The following is a 21249-nucleotide window of genomic DNA, read 5'->3' on the forward strand; positions in this document are numbered from 1 at the left end:
TTGGTTAGCTGGCGGCTCCGCCCCCAGAGCCCAGACTCCACGTTTGCTCGGCCTACGGCTTCGAATTTCTTGTGTATCAGCCTTTGCATCAAGAGTGAATTTCGTGCATTTGCTCTTTAATTACATTTCCTGAATTTGATCCACCTGAGGATTTCGCCCACTGACTCGGCCTACAGCCTCGCACCTGTTAAACCCACAATTCTATCAAATTCAAATTTCTTTTCATATTTTAACTATCTAAAAGATAAGATTTTGTATCCGAAGAAAAGTCCATTTCAATAATATGGGGATTTCTTCGCCCCTATTTAGACCCCTTAAAACTAAAAATATTTAATTTTGGCATTTTCCTGTGGGTTAGTCTTGGAAGGCTACAATCATGCCAAATTTCATCATTGTAATCCTGCTGGAAGTGTCTAAATATTTTGGGGTGTAGAAGATGTCCCATAGAAATAACATTGAGAATATTTTTTAGTTCCCCATAAAACAACTCTACAGTTGGAAATTTGTATTTTTGACGCTTTACTTAGTTAACGCTAAGGAAAATGTACAAGCACATCGATTTTCAAGTATCTATTCCAAGTATCTAAAACATGAGATTATAGATCCCAAAAAGGGCTCATTTACATAACATGGGGGATTTCTTCATTCCCTTTTAGACCCCCTAAAATTTAAAAATATTCGTTTTTGGCAATTTTCCTGTGAGTTAGTCCCGAAAAGCTACAATCATGAAAAATTTCAACTTTCCACGTCAACTGGAAGTACCCCTCTATTTTATGTCAGTTCATGTAGTTTTGTTTATAGTTAGGATTAGGTTAGGTTTTTTTGTTAAAGGCGGATACAAAACTAAATAACTTTGTTCCGACTTTAATTAGGTCATTTCTACCTCAAGAAACTGAAATAAATCTTTTCAGTTTTACGTCCCATTCATATATCGTGTATAATATATATGATAATGATGAGAATGAATACAATGGTGGAATGAAGAAAGTGGGAGGGAACGGGACAACCCAGGGAACACTCAAGAACACGATGTTTGTCGACCATAAAGCCTATTTGGCGCGAGATGGGATCAAACCAGAGTCCTCATGCACCAAAGATTTTATTTTATTCTATCTATACATATTTCTGGGCATTACTGGTATCTATGGCTATAAACCCGTAACATATTAGAGATCACATCTTTCGGCGAGCATAGTATGTATCAGGGAAAGGAGGGAAGCGACCTGGGACCTGTACGTTAGGTGTCATCCCGGCATTTGCCTGGTGTGAATGAGGAAAATCCCACTCAGGATGGCTGGCCGGGAAAAGTTGTTACGTCTTTTCGATCGAGTGTCCCCACTGGAATCGAACCTCGGACCACTGCACCAAAGATTAGGATTTTATCACTTTCTAAAAGTTAACTGATTAATCGAACATTCCTCAGTAACTTTATTTCTGTAATTACCTCTATTGTACCTAATTTCACGCGACAGGGACACGAATACACGAATGTCGAAGACAGTTAAAATTTTACATATGCTTTCCCATCTGGAATCGAACCCAAGACTATGTGAACCATCACGCACTAGACTAGCAACTCGGGGTCCCATTTTCTCCACAAAAGTGTTCCATAGTCATAAATATGCTCACTTATGAAAAGAAAGTTTACGAACGAAAGGAATTTACTCCAGATAAAATCTACGACTTCCATCCAACTCTCAGATGACATCAAAGTGTCCCAATTCAATACAAAAGCTGTGAACTAAGCACCACCCATAACATTTCTTTCATTTGCGAAGATTTTGTTTGGCGATAAGATGACACAAATCCACCACCCGCTGGAATTACTCGCTCTCCCCTCGCTCTCGCTATAGTGGTTGAAGGGACCGGGCGGTATGATCAGTCACATAAACTCTTGTTCTGCATTTGTAGTTTTACAACCCCTCATAGAGCTGGAAATGATTCATAAGGTCAAACAGGTTTCAAATGTTTCTTCGGATGTAGCAACAGCGGATGTATGGAGAACGAACACGGTTCGTCGCAACAGAGCTCAGTTCAATTCCCGGTAGGGACTCATGTAATTCGGAATGCACGTAATAAACTAATAGGATCTAATACTACTACTACTATTACTATTACTACTACTACTACTACTACTACTACTACTACTACTACTAATAATAATAATAATAATAATAATAATAATAATAATAATAATAATTTGGTTTTACTATATACCTGTATTCCTAATTCTAATTTCCAATCTATCCAACACCTATTGGAGGCCGCGTTGGCTCAATGGTAGAGAGCTCACCTGTGTTGCGTGGGGTCTCTGACTCGATCCCAGATCTCAAGTGAGCTTTGTGTTCGACAGGCACTATGTGCGTGGACTGTCTATGAATTATGTTTGCTCCTACTTCCTGCATTCCAGTATTTCTTTTGTTATCATTCCCATCTGCCTTTTCTTTGCATAGGAGCATGAAGGTGGAACGTTAAACTCGAAGTGAATATTTGTACTTCACGTGTTTTTTTGCTTTTAGTTTTAGTTTTTAGATACATGTGGGAAAAGAACTGACCACTATATCAACGCTCTGTGGCCCTTCCCTCTTTCCTAGTCGTTAGAAAGTGTGCCTCGTATGAAGAATAAAACTTCCTGTGAAAAAATAACTGGAACGCAAATTACGGTGGTTCATATCGTATCTGAAATTTTAGGTCCAAATGTAATACTGTATAATCTCTGTACACGGTACTGAAAAGACACGCTAAAGTTCAACTAGCAACAATCTCTCATCTACGGTGATAGTGACTCCACCAAACGACTTTAAGAGAGCCCACCTCAGAGCAACTTAGAGGCGGATCTAAAAGGCAAAAACTGGGGAGGGGAGGCAGCGAGAACCCAGCTTATGACATGTATATCATGAGCTTATTATAAACTTTCAAAAATATATAAACAATAAACAATAGCTTGATAATTTTTGCTTGATTATTTTTTCAAAAACTGGGGCTAGGCTCCCGGCCCCGGGATAGATCCGCCACTGGAGCAACATACTCAGACAGGAAATATCTATATTTACTTAAAAAGTGTTTAAAAATTTGCTCTGAATATCCAACCCAATAGGATAAAACACCCTCTATAGCCTAAATACAGACACATAAAAGTCAAACTCTACAGGCTGTTCTGTTCAGATGGATATTAAATATTTGCCATCACGTTCAATGCTAACATCACGCTCACAATTTACAACAAAGTGCGAGAAATGTTTTGTTTCGATTCTCGTCTCGAGAAGACTGATACCTATTTTTTAAGTTCGAGACGAGATGAGAAACATAATTAATCTCGAGGGGAACTCGAATTCACCCACGTCCTACATCTCAAACACAACTTTATTGTTACATGATTCATAGCATAAAACTAAAAATTGGTAAAGTGATTGCACGAACACCATGAAGATCATTTATGAATGTTTAAATATGCACAAGTCTTATATAACTAACTAACTATAAGAAAAGGATAGTATTGAGATTATTTCAAGTTGGATTAAGTGGGACACATGTCTGCAATCAGGGACAGCGCTCCACTGTTTCTCTGGGTGGGCCAGATGTAGGCCATAGAACAGTAGTGATAACCTAGCTTGTTTGGACGATTAACTAACTAACTCTATGGCCTATGGAACCCGGAGGTTCAAAACCGCATTCACAAAAGCTCTCCACTGACTTTTATCCTTAGCCAATTGGATCCGATTTCTACTTTGTATTCCTGTCTCTGCGAAATCCATCTTAATATTGTCCTCCCATCTGCGCCTAGGTCTTCCTAATGGTCGTTTTCCGATTGGTCTTTGAGACAAGACTTTGAAAGCGTTTCTACTTTCTTCCATTCTAGCTACATAACCTGCCCACCTAAGCCTCCTAGACTTGATGACCCTAACAATGCTGGGTAAACCGTATAAATTATGTAGTTCCTCGTTATGAAGTTTTCGCCATTCCCCATTCCCGTTCCTCTTGGGTCCGAATATTCGTCTCAGGATCTTGTTCTCAAATACTTTCAGTCTATGTTCTTCCCTCAGAGTAAGCGACCATGTTTCGCAACCATACAGAACAGCGGGCACGATTATCGTTTTATATATTTTAACCTTCAAATTCCTCGACAGAATTCGCGACGACAAGAGATTTTGAACTGAATAGTAACACGAAATCCCTGATGCTTTTAGTCGACATTTAATTTCTTCGTGAATATCATTTTTGTCTGTTAATATTGATCCTAGATATTTGAAAGTATCCACTTTAGCAAAAAGTATTATTTAATATTTTAACGTATTCATAATTTGCTGTACATAAACATTCATAAGTCTTATATAATATACTTTAATAATAAATATGGCTTAAATGTTGTTACGTACATACATGTACTCTTCCTGAACGTGAACCTCTCTAACAAGGAAAAATTCTGCTAACTTCTAGATGAAATTAAGAAACACAATCAGGCCATAAAATTTAGTTGAGTTTGAGTTTAACGTCGCTTTCACAGCGAGAGTATACGAGATGGAACCTACTTATTAACATGGAATCCGAACCACATGAACTCGCGCCGGGAATCTAACCCTGATTTCCCACGCGAAAGGTGCGTACGCTAACCGTTAGTCACGAATGAGCTTGATAAAGTTTATGTATAAGTTTACGAGAACGAGAAAAGTTTATCTAGCATCGAGACTAGATGAGAAAAAATGTTTGAGAGTCGAGACAATACGACACTTTCACCAGACAAGGCGAGAAAATCGTGCCAATACTACTAATTTTATACTTACCTAATTAATCCGCCATTACACTTACTCGACCTCACACGCATTGTCATAATATCATTTCGACATTACGCTTACTTAGCGTCATGATTACAATATAACTAGAAAATCACACTCACAACACCCTTTCGAGCGACTTTACATTTACTCATCCTTACACTCACATCAATTCGACAATCGACATAACGCTTACAACATCTTTTCGACCACACGATCACTTAACTTCATACTCACAACATTAACATCTATCACATTCGACCTCACTCTTAGAACATCCTTTCGACATTACTCACACGACTTTATACTTACATCATGATCTAGACATCATGCTCAATAAACTCACGATCAGGTCGTGAGGTTGAGGTCACGTGCGCTTGGTATCAACGCTATTTGTATTATTAGATGACATATTTACGAATAGACAATATGTTTGTTACTTGATGGTGCTCATAAATGAGACGAGACAGAAAATATTTTCTCGTCTCGAGACCCATTATAGAACTGTTGTCTAGTCTCGATTTTCGGATTTTTTTCTCGTCTGGTCTCGATTTTTCTTGTCTCGTTTTGTAATTTATGTAGAAAATGTATGCTCTGTTGGTTTCTTAATTTAATAAAGAATTGATCAATAGCCTTTCGCTGCGCAAGAACTCCTCAAGAGTAAAATGTAACAACATTTAAATATGTTTATTATTACAGTATATTGTATACTGACTTGCATATCTTCAAACATTTATTAATGCTCTTCATTTTGTTCGTATAATCACCTCATAAACTTATAGTTTCTATATTACGAATCATGTAACAATGAACATTGTTTGAGACCTAAAACTTGGACGAACTATTATAGCCCACGAAACTACAGAAAATTTACGACTCGTCTCAAATTTGAAAATCTATTCCACTAAGTCACTTCATAATCATTCACTATCATTAATAATGTTTTACTGTACAGGCTACACGGCATAACAGTGAGTTGTAAACAGATATATTTCATTTTTCACTTACAATTGATTAAATACATGTTTTGTTTCCTTTTTTCCTACAACTTTTAAGCTAGGGATGGGCACGAGCGAGTTTTCTTTGAAACTCGACTCGACTCGAAACAGACATCTTTTACCTCGACTCGAGAACTCGGCTCGAAAAATTTCCTTCAACTCGACTCGAATTTTGCTCGAGTTTCGAGTCGAGTCGAGCCAAATCCTGTATGTAGTTTCAAGTACTCTCTTGAATTATTCCATATAGACAATATAATTATTATCAATGTTACTACTTCTACTACAATTATTATTATTATTATTATTATTATTATTATTATTATTATTATTATTATTAGAACACCGTGTATAAACATGAAAGATAGGCAGTTTGTATCTGAATACGAAGAACTAGTTGACTGCAACTTAGGTAGTCGTGAAGTCTAGGAGGCAAGAACGTTGTTCATGAGGTTGGAATTTGAATCCCGGGGGAGCAAGTATTCGGGCTCGAGCCAAAATTTGTTAAAAGTTATAGGGCGCCGGCCAAACATGTTCAAAACTACTCGGCCCGGGTTTGTCAACGGCTCGAACGGCTAGGCTCATAGCTCATTCGCTATGGAGCCGAACCGAGAAGTAGGGATGCGCACGAGTCGAGACATGTCTCGAATTTCGACTCGAATTCGAGTCGAGACAAACTTCTTTCTCGACTCGAATTTCTCAGTCGAGACACGAGTCGAGTCGAGACTTCTCGTAAAATTCTTGATTCGACTCGAATGTCTCGAAAATCTTTGCTTATTTTTAAAATTATTTCGAAGTAACTAATCACACAGAAACAGGTATTTTCCTTAAAACCAATACCATACCAGCATTTATTACTTCGAAAAGGTACAGGTATTTTTAAAGTTAATAGTTAACCTTTCGCCAGCGGGCTTTAATTTTCTTCTCATTTCAGTTAATTAAAACTAATAATTATATGTCATGATATCTGATAGACTTTAAATATGCTAACAACACTTAAGTAACTATCCAGATATCTAATGTGTATAAAACTGTTGCGCTGAAGTGAACTTCGTAAATTGTCTAAGTGAGCAATTGGCAGTCTATAATAATTTATTGGATTTAGTAAAAATTTAGTCAAATGCTATATCTGGAGCATTGGATTAATTCTGATAAATCATTATTATTTAAATCAAGATTTAAATCATTTGATTTTTTAAACAATCAAGTGATTATTAAAATCAAATTCCGAAATAAATTAATTTGAATTGAAAATAAGTAAAATCCCTTTTCTGTTCTGTTATTTCAATTATGGAGGATAATAATCATAATACGATGAGACTCAAATGTATGTACAGCACAGTATGAAAATGAGTGTTATGCAGAGAATGAATAGGGAAAATCCCATTTTGAACGGGTAACAAGGCAATCCTGCTTTCTTCTCTTCGTAACATGGGGTTTGTAAATCATAAACTATTCCAACGAGGAAATCACCATTCGAATTTAAGAAGAAAATTCTTTTATGTGCATGTCTGTTTGTTCCCAGATTTTATTTTATTTTATTTATTTATTTATTTATATTTTATTTAAGATTTTATAACTTTAGGCGAAATTTATAGATTTTATATGTATTTCGTGCCGCAAGCTAGTTCTGATTTTTTAAAATATGCCCTACCAAATATCAATAACGTTTGGGAAAAAATGCAATGTTGATAAACGTTGTACTTTTTCCGTAATGCTTAAGAAACTTTGTTTGGGATTGAAATAGGTTAACGATTGGGGATTAATTGAAAATTCAACTCCGGTACTTTCACTTAAATTGTATAATTAATATTTAATACTAATTCCTAATGTTTTTTCTTCAGTTCGCGATTTGTAGTATAAGAGGAGAAAGATTTGGTTTAAATAAAAAAAAATAACAAAATGATTTTTTCCACCCTGCATAATTTACACGCATTTAGCATCTAGCATCTTGATTCTCACTTCTGGAGAACGGAAAAAAAAAAATTAAATAGTTCAACGACCGTCGGGAATTATCCTTTTTAGTTGAATCGATAGTAGGAGTAATAAAACCAGTCAGTATTTACGCTGTTGTATTGTCGAATTCACAGAAATGTTCAAAAATAAGCAAAACGTGATTCTACAAAAGACTGTTTACTACCTACCCATAGTTTTATTACTGTCAACTGAAATCTGAGTATGTGGTTATCTGGAATGTTTCTGTCCCTTTTCAATTTACAACTTGAGAAGGTAGGGGGTATGAACGTCAGGGGACAGCCAGTTAAAGAAATGCTTCAGGGCTATGTCGGAAGCTCGGAAGCAGCATGTTTTGTATATACTTCTTAAAATGCTATCCATTCATAAAATATAAATTCGCCCTTCCCTCTTTCCAATACAGAGAACCGACTCTTTTGCTGAAGAAAGATGTTCAGAGAAAAATGAAACAATCGTTTCAAGCACGAAGTTCTTTATCGTACACAATGAACGTAATTCTTTTAGTTTCTGAGTGTGTTTAGTTTACAGATTGTGACAAGTTTGAACCCTCCACGAAAATGCTAAAACCAATGACAAGTGCAAATATATATGACAAATCTGTGGGTGAATCAAATAATGCAGACAAATGGGAAGATGATTGAGCTCCCTCGTGGTTAAGCGGTTAGCGTACCCGCCTTTGGTGTAGGAGACCCGGATTCGATTCCCGGCGGGAGACCATATGGTTTGGATTTCAAGTTAATAAGTAGGTCCATGTCTCATATAATCTCGCTGCTGAACAGGATGTTAAACTCAAAATCAGCTCAGCTCAGCAAATGGGAAAATAAGTTGAGTTGATTTTGAGTTTAACGTCCCGTTCAGCAGCGAGACTATATGTGACGTTAATGGAAAAACGAAGTTTTGTTTGAAGATAACACTGCTTGATGCAGCGCAGTCTACCACTTGTAAAATAGTCTTGAAGTGTTGATATTTGGTATGCGTGCGTGTGTGTGTATACACTTGTTTCTGAATATTTATATACATTCGTGTGTTATAATTGTTATATTAATATCCACTGGATTAGGTGAAAATATAAAACGGATTTGATGGCAGTCAAATTCATGTCATCTTGGTAAGCCATTAAAAAAATAGTAATATTAAATTAGATTATAGTTTAGTGTCCCTTTCAGGAGCAAAGTTGTATGAGACGTGAACCTACAGCTTAACGTGGAATTTGAACCATATGAGCCCCTACCGTGAATCAAACCGCGGGCTCCCACGCCGAAGAAGCGTACGCTAACCACATAGCCACGGGGAGGCTCAATATTTAGTAATATCTATTAAATTGTAAAATTGCATTTGCATAATTTTCTCTAATATAATCTTCACAATGTAAAGTCTCAGCTAGGCACATTATCTTGTTTAAAATCAGAAAGTCAATCTCTTGTGGTTCACTCTTGGGTTGGACTGTGGGATTATATAAATCCGAATTAGATACTTTTATTCTATTTTGTACAGTACATCCGTTCCTTCATAATCTCCTAAGCAGGGGCGTAAATAAGGGCCCCGCAGACCCCACATTGCGGGGGGGCTCAAGCCATCAGGGACCCCAAATCATGAAGTGGGACGTAGAGAAGGGGCCCCACTCCACGCTGTTTGCTGGGAGGCCTCCAAGCCTTTAGTTACGCCACTGTTAATAAGAATAGTTACGAATATAAATTTAAGTCACATTCAAATGTATCAAACTCTTCGATTAACCTGGGGATGGTTAAGAAATTAAGTGCGTCTGGAGGTAGACTATTTCGCAATTCAGTGGATATATTGTGAATGTATTAAAAGTCTACTGTTGCACCCATCAAATTTAAATTTTGAAAAAAATATTCTCTGTGAATACTAAACAAGATATGTTTTTTAAAAAATCAATTGTTAATTTAGGCTGCTAATAAGGCAGGTTTTGTGAGAAAGGAATTCTCCAGGGAATAATTCCTCAGTTCGTTATATATATATATATATTTATCTATCTATCTATCTATCTATCTATCTATATATATATATATATATATATATATATATATATATATATATATATATATATATATATATATATATATATATATATATATATATATATATATAGTGCTATTTATTAATTTATTTTATTATCTTTGTGACACAGCGTCATATTACCTTTGTACATGAATACTATACTTGCAAGATTTCTCCTTGCGAGACGCCACAAAGCTAACTGAAAAAACATCCTGACCAAATGGACTCTCTCTTTGTGTGTGTATGTTTGAAGAAAGAACAGTCTATGCGTTGTTTTTCTGACCCTAATTGTTCAATTTGTCTCTGTGGTAAAACTCTTATTTCGCTAAACTTGACCAATAATATAATAAAATATAAATATAATAAAAGCAGTAAATTCTAAAGTACCCTGTAGCATCTGCCCGAAATTAAATGCATAGATCTAGATTATTATTTCCAATTAGAAGTCATTTTCGCTTCTAGGTTACTAGTGACTGAATTATTCTTCTTTGTATCTTCGTAGTCGAGAAAATAATAATAATAATAATAATAATAATAATAATAATAATAATAAATTCATAGAAGAAATCCAATGAATACGAAAGTAATTCACAATTTCCTTCATAATGAATGCAATTGTCAAGTACTTTCGTATTTATTGGACTTCCTTTATGAATATATAATTACTCATTATAGTGCATAAAATGCCCTATAAAATTTACAAATTTGCGTAAAAATTGAAATTTGTATCGCAATTTGCTACGTAATATGTAAATTCTTTAAAAAACGCTTATATGTACGGCATGTAAATGTTTTAAATATATATAATATAAAACCTTGAACAGCGTTTTCTCGAGACGAGTCGAAACAGTTTTAAATCTCGACTCGTCTCGTGCGCATCCCTACCGACAACTGAGCCGAGACAACAGCTCATCCGAATTAAGCCGGCTCGAGCCGATGGCTCCTCCCAATCGAGTCGGCTTGAGCCGGTGGCTCACCAGAGCGGAACCGAACCAAGTTGATGGCTTACCCTAACCGAGCCCACTGGAGCCATTGGCTTAGTTGAACTGAGTCGAGCTGAGCCGATGGACTCATTTCAACCGAGCCCAACGAACCGAAGGCTCACCTGAGCAGAGTCAAACAGAGTCAATGGCTCATCTCAACCGAGCCGGCTTCAGCTACCTGCTTACTTGAGTCAAGTCGATGGCTCATCGCAACGAACCAGCTCAAGCCGTCCGTTAAGTTGAGCCGAGCCGATGTCTTATCCCAACGAGCCGGCTCGAGCTGTTCACTCAGTTGAACCGAGTTGAGCCGGTTAACATCACTTCCCGGAGTGGGCTTCTGCTTGGTCTTAAAACTTAGACCGTGCAGGTCTGAGCCTTGATGGTGAGAAGTACAGTATATACTTATATTGATGCTTACCATATTTGAAGCTGTCTCGTTATAAATATCTATTGTCGTCTCGTTATCGAGACGATACGAGCAGTGTCCCATCTCGCGAGCAGCACTAAAAATATTCCACGTTACTGCTTACAAATCTCATGGCTTTGCTTCCTAGTCTAATGAGGTAATGATTTCTAAACGAGCTAAAACGAGCTGAACCAGCGGGCCATTTATCAAACTCAACTCGACTCGAAACTCGATCTCAAAACAGCGACTCGGTTCGGAACTCGACTCGAGAAAATTACCTTTGGCTCGACTCGTGCCCATCCCTATTTTAAGCGTTTAAAATGCAAACACGCACAATATACATATAATATTCTGAAACTTATTATCCTATATTTTTTTGTAATAAACAAATTGTATTTAAAACCAATTGTAAAAACCCGAACAAGGCAATCTCACAATTATTTTATAGTCAGCAATAATTAATTTCCAGATACTCAATAATTGTCTTGATATTCTTCACGCAAATATTCTCCGTTATCCGTAAGTTAGATATAATTCATTATCGGGACATAATTCGTTATTTGACATCCGAATATTATCCGTTTCCGAATATTATATATCATCTGGACATTATCCTTTATCCGGATATTATTTTTTATCCATTATCCGAATATTATTTGTCATCCGAATATTATCCGTAATTCGGATATTATCCGTTATCCTTCATTCGGATATTATCCGTTATCCGAATATTATCCGTCATCCGGATATTATCCGTTATTCGGATATTATTTGTCATCCGGATATTATCCGTTATCCGTCATCCGGATATTATCCGTCATCCGGATATTATCCGTTATCCGTCATCCGGATATTATCCGATATCCGTCATCCGGATATTATCCGTTATCCGGATATTATCCGTTATCCGTCATCCGGATATTATCCGTTATCCGGATATTATCCGTCATCCGGATATTATCCGTCATCCGGATATTATCCGTTATCCGTCATCCGGATATTATCCGTTATCCGGATATTATCCGTTATCCGTCATCCGGATATTATCCGTCATCCGGATATTATCCGTTATCCGTCATCCGGATATTATCCGTCATCCGGATATTATCCGTTATCCGGATTATCCGTTTCCTCAAAAACGGATACCGGATAATTTCTTATCCGGATATCCGTTATCCGGATATTTTGGCCATCCCTAGACGAGATATCACTTACAAAATTTAAGGGATGAGACAAGGAAACCTTATTTCTTGTCTCGTTTCGTGGACAGCACTACGAGGGCGGGGATGAAAAAATCTCGGCTTGACAATGAAAGATTGCGAATTTCAGTTCAAAAATGATTTTATTTTTCGATATAACCTTCCTGAACTTCAATGCACTTGGTCCAGTGTTTCTCTATCAGTATTCCTTCCCGGAAGCGAGAGTCTGGAAGGTTGTGAAAATAGTCATCCACGACTCTCTCAACTTCTTCATTCTATGTGAAGCGCTTCCCAGAAAGAAATTTCTTCAAGTTGGGAACAGATACAAGTCTGATGGTGCCAAATCAGGATAATATGGGGGATGGCCGAGCAAATAGTACAAATCCCGCAATTTTCCCATCGCCAACGCACCCTTGTGCACAGATGCATTGTCCTGGTGAAAGATGATTTTCTTCCTCAAGCCAGGCCTCTTCTCGCGAATTTCGGCATCCAGCTGATCAAGAAGGTTGGAGTAATATTCGCCTATAATTGTTCTCCCTTTTGCAAGGTAATCAATTAACAGGATCACTTTCGTATCCCAAAACACACTGGCCATGACCTTTCCGGCCAATACGATCGTCTTCGCTTTCTTCGGCGCTGTACCACCGGCTTCCATCCACTGCTTGGGCAGCTGTTTCATTTCTGGTGTGTAGGGTGAACCCATGTCTCATCCATTGTCACAAATCGCCGCACAAAATTGGTCGGATCCCTTTTGAATCGGTCCAAAGATTGTTGCGAAAATCGTTTTCGCATTTGCTTTTGGTTGGCACCCATCTTGCGCAGAGCTTTCGCATCCCTAGTTCTTTGTGCAAGATGTTTCGCACCCATTCCTCCGATATCCCCACACTCTCAGTTATCTTACTCACCTTCACTCGCCTGTCGTCCAACACGATATCATGCACTTTTTCGATTGTTTCCAGTGTGGTTGCGGTTTTCGGCCTTACTTCACGTGGGTCATCTTCGAGGGATGTGCGACCACGTTTAAATTCAGTTGCCCACTTTTTAACAGTTGACATGGAAGAAGCAGAGTCCCCGTAAACCTTTGTCAACTCTGGATGAACTTCCGTAGGGGTTAATCCATCCAAAACGAAAAATTTGATTACCGCACCATATTCTAGTTTATTCATTTTCACAACTAACACGCAAGACGTCTAACTACAAAAATGTCCACATACAAACTACTTGAGAGAACAAGTTGACACTTGTTATACGAACAACTGAAAAGCACCCCCAAGCAAGAACAGTAAAATTTTGCTGATTGGAGTACCATCTCTGGGTCAGGCCGAGAACTTTTCACCCCGCCCTCGTATATTAGACGCATTTATTATTATAATGGTAATAGTATTCGATTTGTGTTACACAATAGACTTCAGCGTTTATCAAAATTTGAGAGTGTGTCTATTACAGTACATTTCCCTGGTTTTGCTACAGTCAATGGTCACTATTTATATAGCGCTTATTATTCTATTGCTATAGTAATCAATCAGCATTCAGGGAAGTTGCTTATGCTTGTTGTGGTACACTGCTCTAGCTTCACAGCAAATCTGAGTTACGGGGAAGTAAAAAAAAAGTGAGTTGTGAAAAAGATCTTTAAAAATTGGAACAAAAAAAAAAGAAAGAAAGAAAAAATAGTCAGTGACCATCAGACCCCTTTCTTGACAATTTGGAAATAAATACGGCAACGTCGTACAAGCACTGACGGATGAGTTTTGCCAACGGAGGGATTTGTCCGTTGACATTATTTGAGTGCTGTTTTGTGGTTTTTGGAGAAAAGGAACTGAGCCTTTGAGTTTCTGAAACTGTATAAGAGGACAGCAAACGAAGTAAGTTAACAATTGACGCCGAAGAAATCTCCAGGCATGTTAGCATGTGATATCTCTAATAAGGTCGCATAGTGCACTGAGCCATGTTTTCTTCTGTGCATGAGAAATACAGGAGCACGAAACTAGTTTGAAACTGTATTTAATTCTGCAGAGTAAATTTGTTCACAATTGTGAAGTGATATATAGTAGCTGTTTATAAGTAAACGTTCTCTCCCAACAATCGGAGATCTAGATATGTTATATACATTCGTAAAGTACCAACCGAGATTAATAAAAATGCGAAATATGAGCGGCAGACATCAAAGTGTATAGGAGTTAATATTTTAGTCTATGGAAAATCTTATTTGCACGTTAGCCTCGAACTTCTACAAGCCCTTCTCGCTGGCCTAGTGGCTAGCATATATGCCTTTGATGCACTTGGTTTTGGGTTCGATTTCTTGTGGGTAAGCAAAAAAAAAAAAAAAATAATAATAATAATAATAATAATATTTCACTAACATTCACTTTCATTAATTAAATGTTTCCTTTAGCACAAAGGGCATAAAGTGGGACATTAAACTACAGAATTTCATCTTTTGGTTTTGAACTACTATACAGGGTGGCCAAAAAATCCCGATACACCCGAACTAAATACGTGTAACAATGTGAGATGTTAAGATATTTAAGACTTGAACCTCCCATCCTGATCATTGATATATCAACAGTGCTTCTCACGGGAGTTGTCAAGTGATTGCCACATAACTGCCACGTGGCTGCACACGGAGTGAAAAGAATAAGTCTGTGCGCTGACCAATTCATTGTCTTGCCTTTCCGTGTTCGGTGATCAACAATGGCAAATACTAGTGACTTCACTTTGGAGGAGCGCTTAGTAGCACGTGTGTGTGTCCACGAATGAAAGCACAACATCGAAAGTATGCCGCTGGTGGATGGATAAGTTTGTGAACAATTCGGTAACGAAGACTTTGATCATATGAGAAAAGAAAGCTTTTCGCCTGGAAAGTGTTTTGGATGTCCCTCATTGTGCTTGTCCGTCAACACGAAAGGAAACGTATGCAGAAGTTAGTGCGTCAGTAATGCGTTCACCTGGAAGTCGACTAGAAAGCGTTCTGCAGAATCGCAAGGCACAATGCAGCTCCACATAAAAATGGACTTCGGCCTGCACGCGTTCTGGCCAATGACAATCAGTGAACTACCCAACGATGACTTAAACCCGCCGGCAGGAAGCATAAAGGATCTTCTTGTATGCTTTCTCCACCATTTCTAGTCGGAAGCGCGTTCTCTGATGAATGCACTTCTTTGAGAGTCCCATGACCTAAGTTATTTATCTGGAGATACTGAATGACTGGCCTCTTCCACAGTTGCAGAATCTGGGCATCAACAAACACGATGGAGCACCCGTCCACTTTGCATTTGCTGTTCGTGAACGCCTGAACGAAGTTCCTTGGTGGTAGACAGGACGTGGATCCCCAAATTCACCAGGCCCTTATCCTTAGCCGCCTTGAAGTTTAGACCTTACGACACAATACAAGGTCCTATGGGATATCCTAAAATCACATGTCACGAAGAAACGGTACGTGGACAATGATGCTTTGTGGGAAAGTGCGCTTGAAGCTTTCCAGCTTCTGAAGCAGATGAGAAAATAAATCTTTCTTGTTTATTTAGAATGAGTATTTGCTTTACTCATTCTTATTTTCGTATTTATCATTCTTTTCCTATGAGATTTACCACAAATATACATTTCCCGATTATACACATAGTATTAGTATTAAAAGTACCCTGCAAAATCATTATCAAATTATATTCTTAACAAGGTAGTTATAGATATGCGACAATCATTTTGGACATGAGTGTACATTGCGCATATCCTCTTCTTTCCTGCCCTCAACCTGAGAGATCTGTTCTCTCTTTTCTGTCTCTCTGACCTGTTTTCCGGCCACAGGTTTAGAAGCCAATCCTTTGTTGTCTGCTCGGCAGATTCTGCCTGTGTTCCCTCTTGAACATCTCTATCTAAATACTGTTTATGCGCAGTTTCTCGATCCCGACTTGTGGAGAAAGTTTACCATACTACATAAAATGTTCTGCATATAAACATTTTTTATATTAGAAATTCGAAAAGAAATGGACTTTCGTTTATCATCCCACAGTAATGCCATTTAGGCTAAAGGAGACAGATGATTAATGAAAGTAAATGACTGTAAAATAAATTTTTGCGCTCTCTCACCCAGAATTGAACCTGTGACCACTTGCACCAAAGGCACTCGCGCTCATCACTCGACCAGCAAGGAGAATTTGTAGAAGTTCGAGACTAACGTGCTACGTCTAGAACCATATTGCTGGGTGAGAACTGTCAGCGAAAGGCTACTCAAATAAATATGTTACATGATACTTTGATGATTTAGAAGGATTTATGTATTCAAGTGAGGTTTTGTGAGGTTGCTCATACATATTGTTAGTTTCATTGTAATATTTACTAGTTTAAGATCATCGACTTGATATCACTTCACTAGAAAACAAGTGTATTCAATTTCTTTGTAGGATGCTTGTTCACTCGTGAATTTTAAAATGTCTCCAAGATTATTAAATATTAGATTATATGTAGAAGTAATAAACAGTTTATTAAGCGGGAAAACATTGGGACACTGCAGCATATGAACAAGCTACAGCCGGTGAGGTGGTGGCATTCAAATGTGTCAGCTCAGCGGCTGCCAACATTATTTTTGTCTTTCTAGACCGACATCGCCTACGACTTTGTCTAAACAATTCCCAATACCTTACAATGACGGATCAACACTAAAAACATGTGTGTTCCTATGGACAATCTGATCGTGAGCCACGCGCACCACGACGCCCGTTAAGCACCCTATTAGCACCGAAAAATTTAATACACCACATAAATCCATATTTGATTTATTTAAGTTTCATTTTTCTTTCTTTCTTTATCTTAATAGTAGAGTACAGTTAATTCCAAGGATGGCACCAAGAAGTTGTAAAGGAAATGTATGAACTGATGGGTATCGGCAGCAAAAATGAAATGGGAAAAAATTGGGTTCCATCATTCACATGCGATACTTCCACATTCCACATAGTTAATACCGCAGGCAACAAGAATCTTTAAGATGGTAGCAGGCTTTCAGGACAACACAATGTCCTTGTATAATGTATCTGCTATTTGAAACTGATTCGGACAATACAGCGACTTGAGAGATTGCTCCTGGCCACCACACGCTTTCGTACCCACCTCATAACTTACTGAAAGACTTTACTTAATGCCATCGTACTCAGAGAATACGTTTAGAGAACTGGCAAAGACAGCTGATAGGACAAAAACGACTTCAACGGCGCAATGAAGGTATGAAACAATGCAATCACAACATACTCATTTATCAGAGTATTGCATAGTATCTATCTATCTATATGAAAGTAACAGTGTGTGAGATTTCAAAACTCTTGAACCACCCGACCGATCTCGATCAAATTTTCAACATAGATTTGTAGAAACATAGATAAGGTTCGGGCCTGGGATGCTTTTTATCATTTCACTTTGACAGTACGACATTGGGGTTGGGAAGTGGAAGATATATAAAAATAAACAAAACTAATAACTGAACCACGCGACTGATCTCGATCAAAGTTGTCACATAGATGAGGTTCGGGCCTGGTATGGCTTTTATTATTGCACTTTAATGGTGCAACTTAGGGAAAGGGGAGGGCAATATAAATATATATATGATCGAAAATGACCGATATTAGTGTCGAATCCATAGTTTTCGGGGTCGCTAAGATGAACAGTGACACTTCCGATGCCGCTGAAATCCAAATTCAGCCCACAATAGTAATATTTAATTTTTATTTACATAAATTATTTATTATTTACTGATTTTTCATTATATTTTCTTTCTAACAATTCAAGAGCGCTTCAGTAATAGTAAAACATGACTGACTAACGGAACATATTACTATTTTTTCTTATTTTAACCAGCGAAAAATTTTGCCTGACGCTACTAATAGCTGAACGTCAAAAATATCGATCTCATTTATTTCCAACATTTCTGCACTTATTGATATTTTCTACATAATAAATGAATATTTCATTACCTTATAATCTTGTGGACTCTCTCGGATACATTCTTCCAAAAGTTGAAAAGCAGTGTCATTTCTCATAACCTTATGAGCAATCTCAGCACACATCAGGATAGAAGACTCATGCTGGCGAATACTGGTGACGTATCCTGGCCACAGTGCAAGGCGAAACTCTCTCACTTCAACTTTAGCGGCAGCATCGAAAAAATTTCTTCCTACCAACTGAAGATTCAGATGTCCTAAACATTTTCTCATCAGAATATTAAAAAACTGTAAATAATGGTAATCGCCAACAGCAACATCCCCTACCAGTTTTATTTCAATTCTTACAGGAGTATCTCCTTCTCTAGGTGAAAATAGCTCCATTGGCTGAAAAACAGGGAAGAAAATTCAATTATTATTATTATTATTATTATGTGAAGTTTGCTTATATGAGGATTGAAACAACACGTATGTAAGAATAATACAGGGTGAGTCAAAAGTCCTTGGACACCTGCATAAGCTTGAAAATTGACGGGAAAAGTATAAAGTGATGATGGGAACAGAGGTTTGATGAGGGGCCGTAACTTTTGGAGTGTATGTCATTCATGGCCGCCATCTTGAAATCTGCCATTTTGGATTCAAGTCAATTTTTTTTAAATGGGAAGGGGGGTGTATGACACATCAAATAACACTAGCTTGAGCTCAGGAATTTAGTGGTGTAATTTGTTTTGTTTTTTTTTTTCTATCTTGTACAGTTTAGAAGTTATTCATGTTCAAAGGTGGGAAATTACCTTGATACTGAATGCTACAACACATGTTCTACGTGTTGTCCATCCCGTGCAATGCATAACTGTAGTCGCCGCAACCACTCTGACTGCACACGAAGGAGAATTCTCCTGAAATTTGGTCACAGGCTTGTTGGATGCGTTCCTCCAGGTGTCTCAAATCACGGATTGTCTCAGCATACACTATCTGCTTCTTAAGATGTCCCCATAGATAAAAATCAAGGGGCGTTAAGTCAGGGAATCTGGGCGGCCACTCCACGGGACCAAAGGCGACCAATCCACTTCCCTGGCAGTTGTTCATCTAACCATTCACGGACACCAAGTCCATAGTGTGGAGGGGCTCCATCGTGCTGAAAATAAGATGGGAAAACGCCGTCAGCGTGCAGTGTGGCAGGGAACACAAGGTTCTGCAGCAGCATCAGATACTGTGGAACAGTCAAGGTGTTCTAATTAAAAATGGCACAATGATGCGGGTGTCCCATATGCCACACCACACCATCACCTTCGCTGGACTATGTTCTCGACTCGGGTCAACCCAGTTCGGGTTTGCGTCACACCAGTATCGACAATTATGTCGATTAACCTCCCCGTTCAAAGTGAAATACGCCTCGTCGCTGAACAGTATGCCCTTGGCAAACGCAGGATCCAGTTTGTGTTGTTCAGTAGCCCACATGCAGAATTCCAACCGGCGATCAGGGTCATCCTCGTTCAGTTTATCTTGCATGTGCAGCTTGTAAGGATGGCACTGATTGGCGTGCAATATCCGGACAACGGAGGATTGGCTTATTGCACATGCTAGGGACACACGACGGGTACTTCGTTTAGGACTTTTCACAAACGACGCAACAACCGCCGTTGCAGTTTCCTCATTGGTGGCAGTCTTTGGTCGCCCACTACGTGCCCTATCTTGAACAGAGCTAGTCTCCCAGAATTTGGTGATCACGTGAGCCACCGTGCTATGCGACACCGGTTCTCTGTCTGGGTGCCGTCTATTGTAGTCAGCTGCTATTGTTCGGTAGCTGCGTTCCCCTGATATAAGGATGATTTCGATCTTCTGTTCACGTGTCAGACCCATTTTAAATCACCTGGAACAAAGAAAGAACTGAGTCAGTATCAAGGTAATTTCCCACCTTTGAACATTAATAACTTCTAAACTGTACAAGATAGAAAAAAAAAAATATACCACTAAATTCCTGAACTTAAGCTAGTGTTATTTGATGTGTCATACACCCCCTTCCCATTAAAAAAAATAACTTAAATCCAAAATGGCGGCCATGAATGACATACACTCCAAAAGTTACGGCCCCTCATGAAACCTCTGTTCCCATCACCACTTTTTACTTTTCCCGTCGATTTTTAAACTTATGCAGGTGCCCAAGGACTTTTGACTCACCCTGTACATAGAGCAAATCAATAAGATATGAATTCATTATTATACTTGCAAAACGAATAGCCTGTTGAAAGGCAAGAAATGAATGCCATTGACGTAGTTAAATTATGAATTTGACGGCTAACTACAAGTATTAAGCACATGAATCTATATTTAAAACCAATTTAAAAATCCTGAATCTATATTATTTTATGTACAATACATTAAAAGTGATCCATTCTAGCCAGAGGAGAAAGGTGACTTTACATAAAATCAAAAGCTTAGCAATTTTTTCCAATCTCAAGGTGTTCCAAGGGACATTTTTGCTACAAATGATACTCCTCTAGCGAGTCTTATTAGTGATTCTTTTTATGTGTCTTCTTGCAGAACATTGTAATTAACTAGAGGTATTTTCTTATTTTGTAAACCTGGAAGAAAGTATTTATTTGATACACTTTAAACACGAAGGTCAACTCTTTTCCTCCCTTAAAAAAATTTACAAATTCTTAACTTCCCTCTGACGCACTCTTACAAGATCTCAGTACTTGTATATCTCATAGAATATGTAGTAGTCATGTTATTAGTTGCTGTCGTATTTTGAAGAACCTGAAAAGTTAATAAACAGGGAAAAAATCATTTTAATAAAGAGGGAAAAAAATCATTAATAACTGACTTTGGCAAATGCGGCTGGAATTTCAGATGATTGCTAATCATTTATATGACACTGTGTAAACATAACCAAAATCTAAAGCTTTCCACTACGAACAAAAGGCAGAAACTCATTCTCTTTTATCATTGTTTGCTAAGTATTTTTGTGTGT

General features: G+C 37.9%; 1 protein-coding gene across 2 annotated transcripts in view; it reads right to left on the reverse strand.

Moving 5' to 3' along the window:
• LOC145668061 (piwi-like protein Siwi) overlaps positions 1-21249 on the reverse strand; it is a 164258-nt gene that overhangs the window by 99262 nt on the left and 43747 nt on the right. For both annotated transcript variants that reach the window (XM_081735559.1, XM_081735558.1), the window contains exon 6: positions 18309-18662. In XM_081735559.1, coding sequence (XP_081591685.1) covers positions 18309-18662 — 354 coding nt within the window. The remainder of the gene's footprint in view (positions 1-18308; positions 18663-21249) is intronic.

Source organism: Thermobia domestica, chromosome 13, assembly GCF_964235325.1.
Source record: "Thermobia domestica chromosome 13, izTheDome1.hap1.1, whole genome shotgun sequence".
NCBI classification, from domain to species: Eukaryota; Metazoa; Arthropoda; class Insecta; order Zygentoma; family Lepismatidae; genus Thermobia; species Thermobia domestica.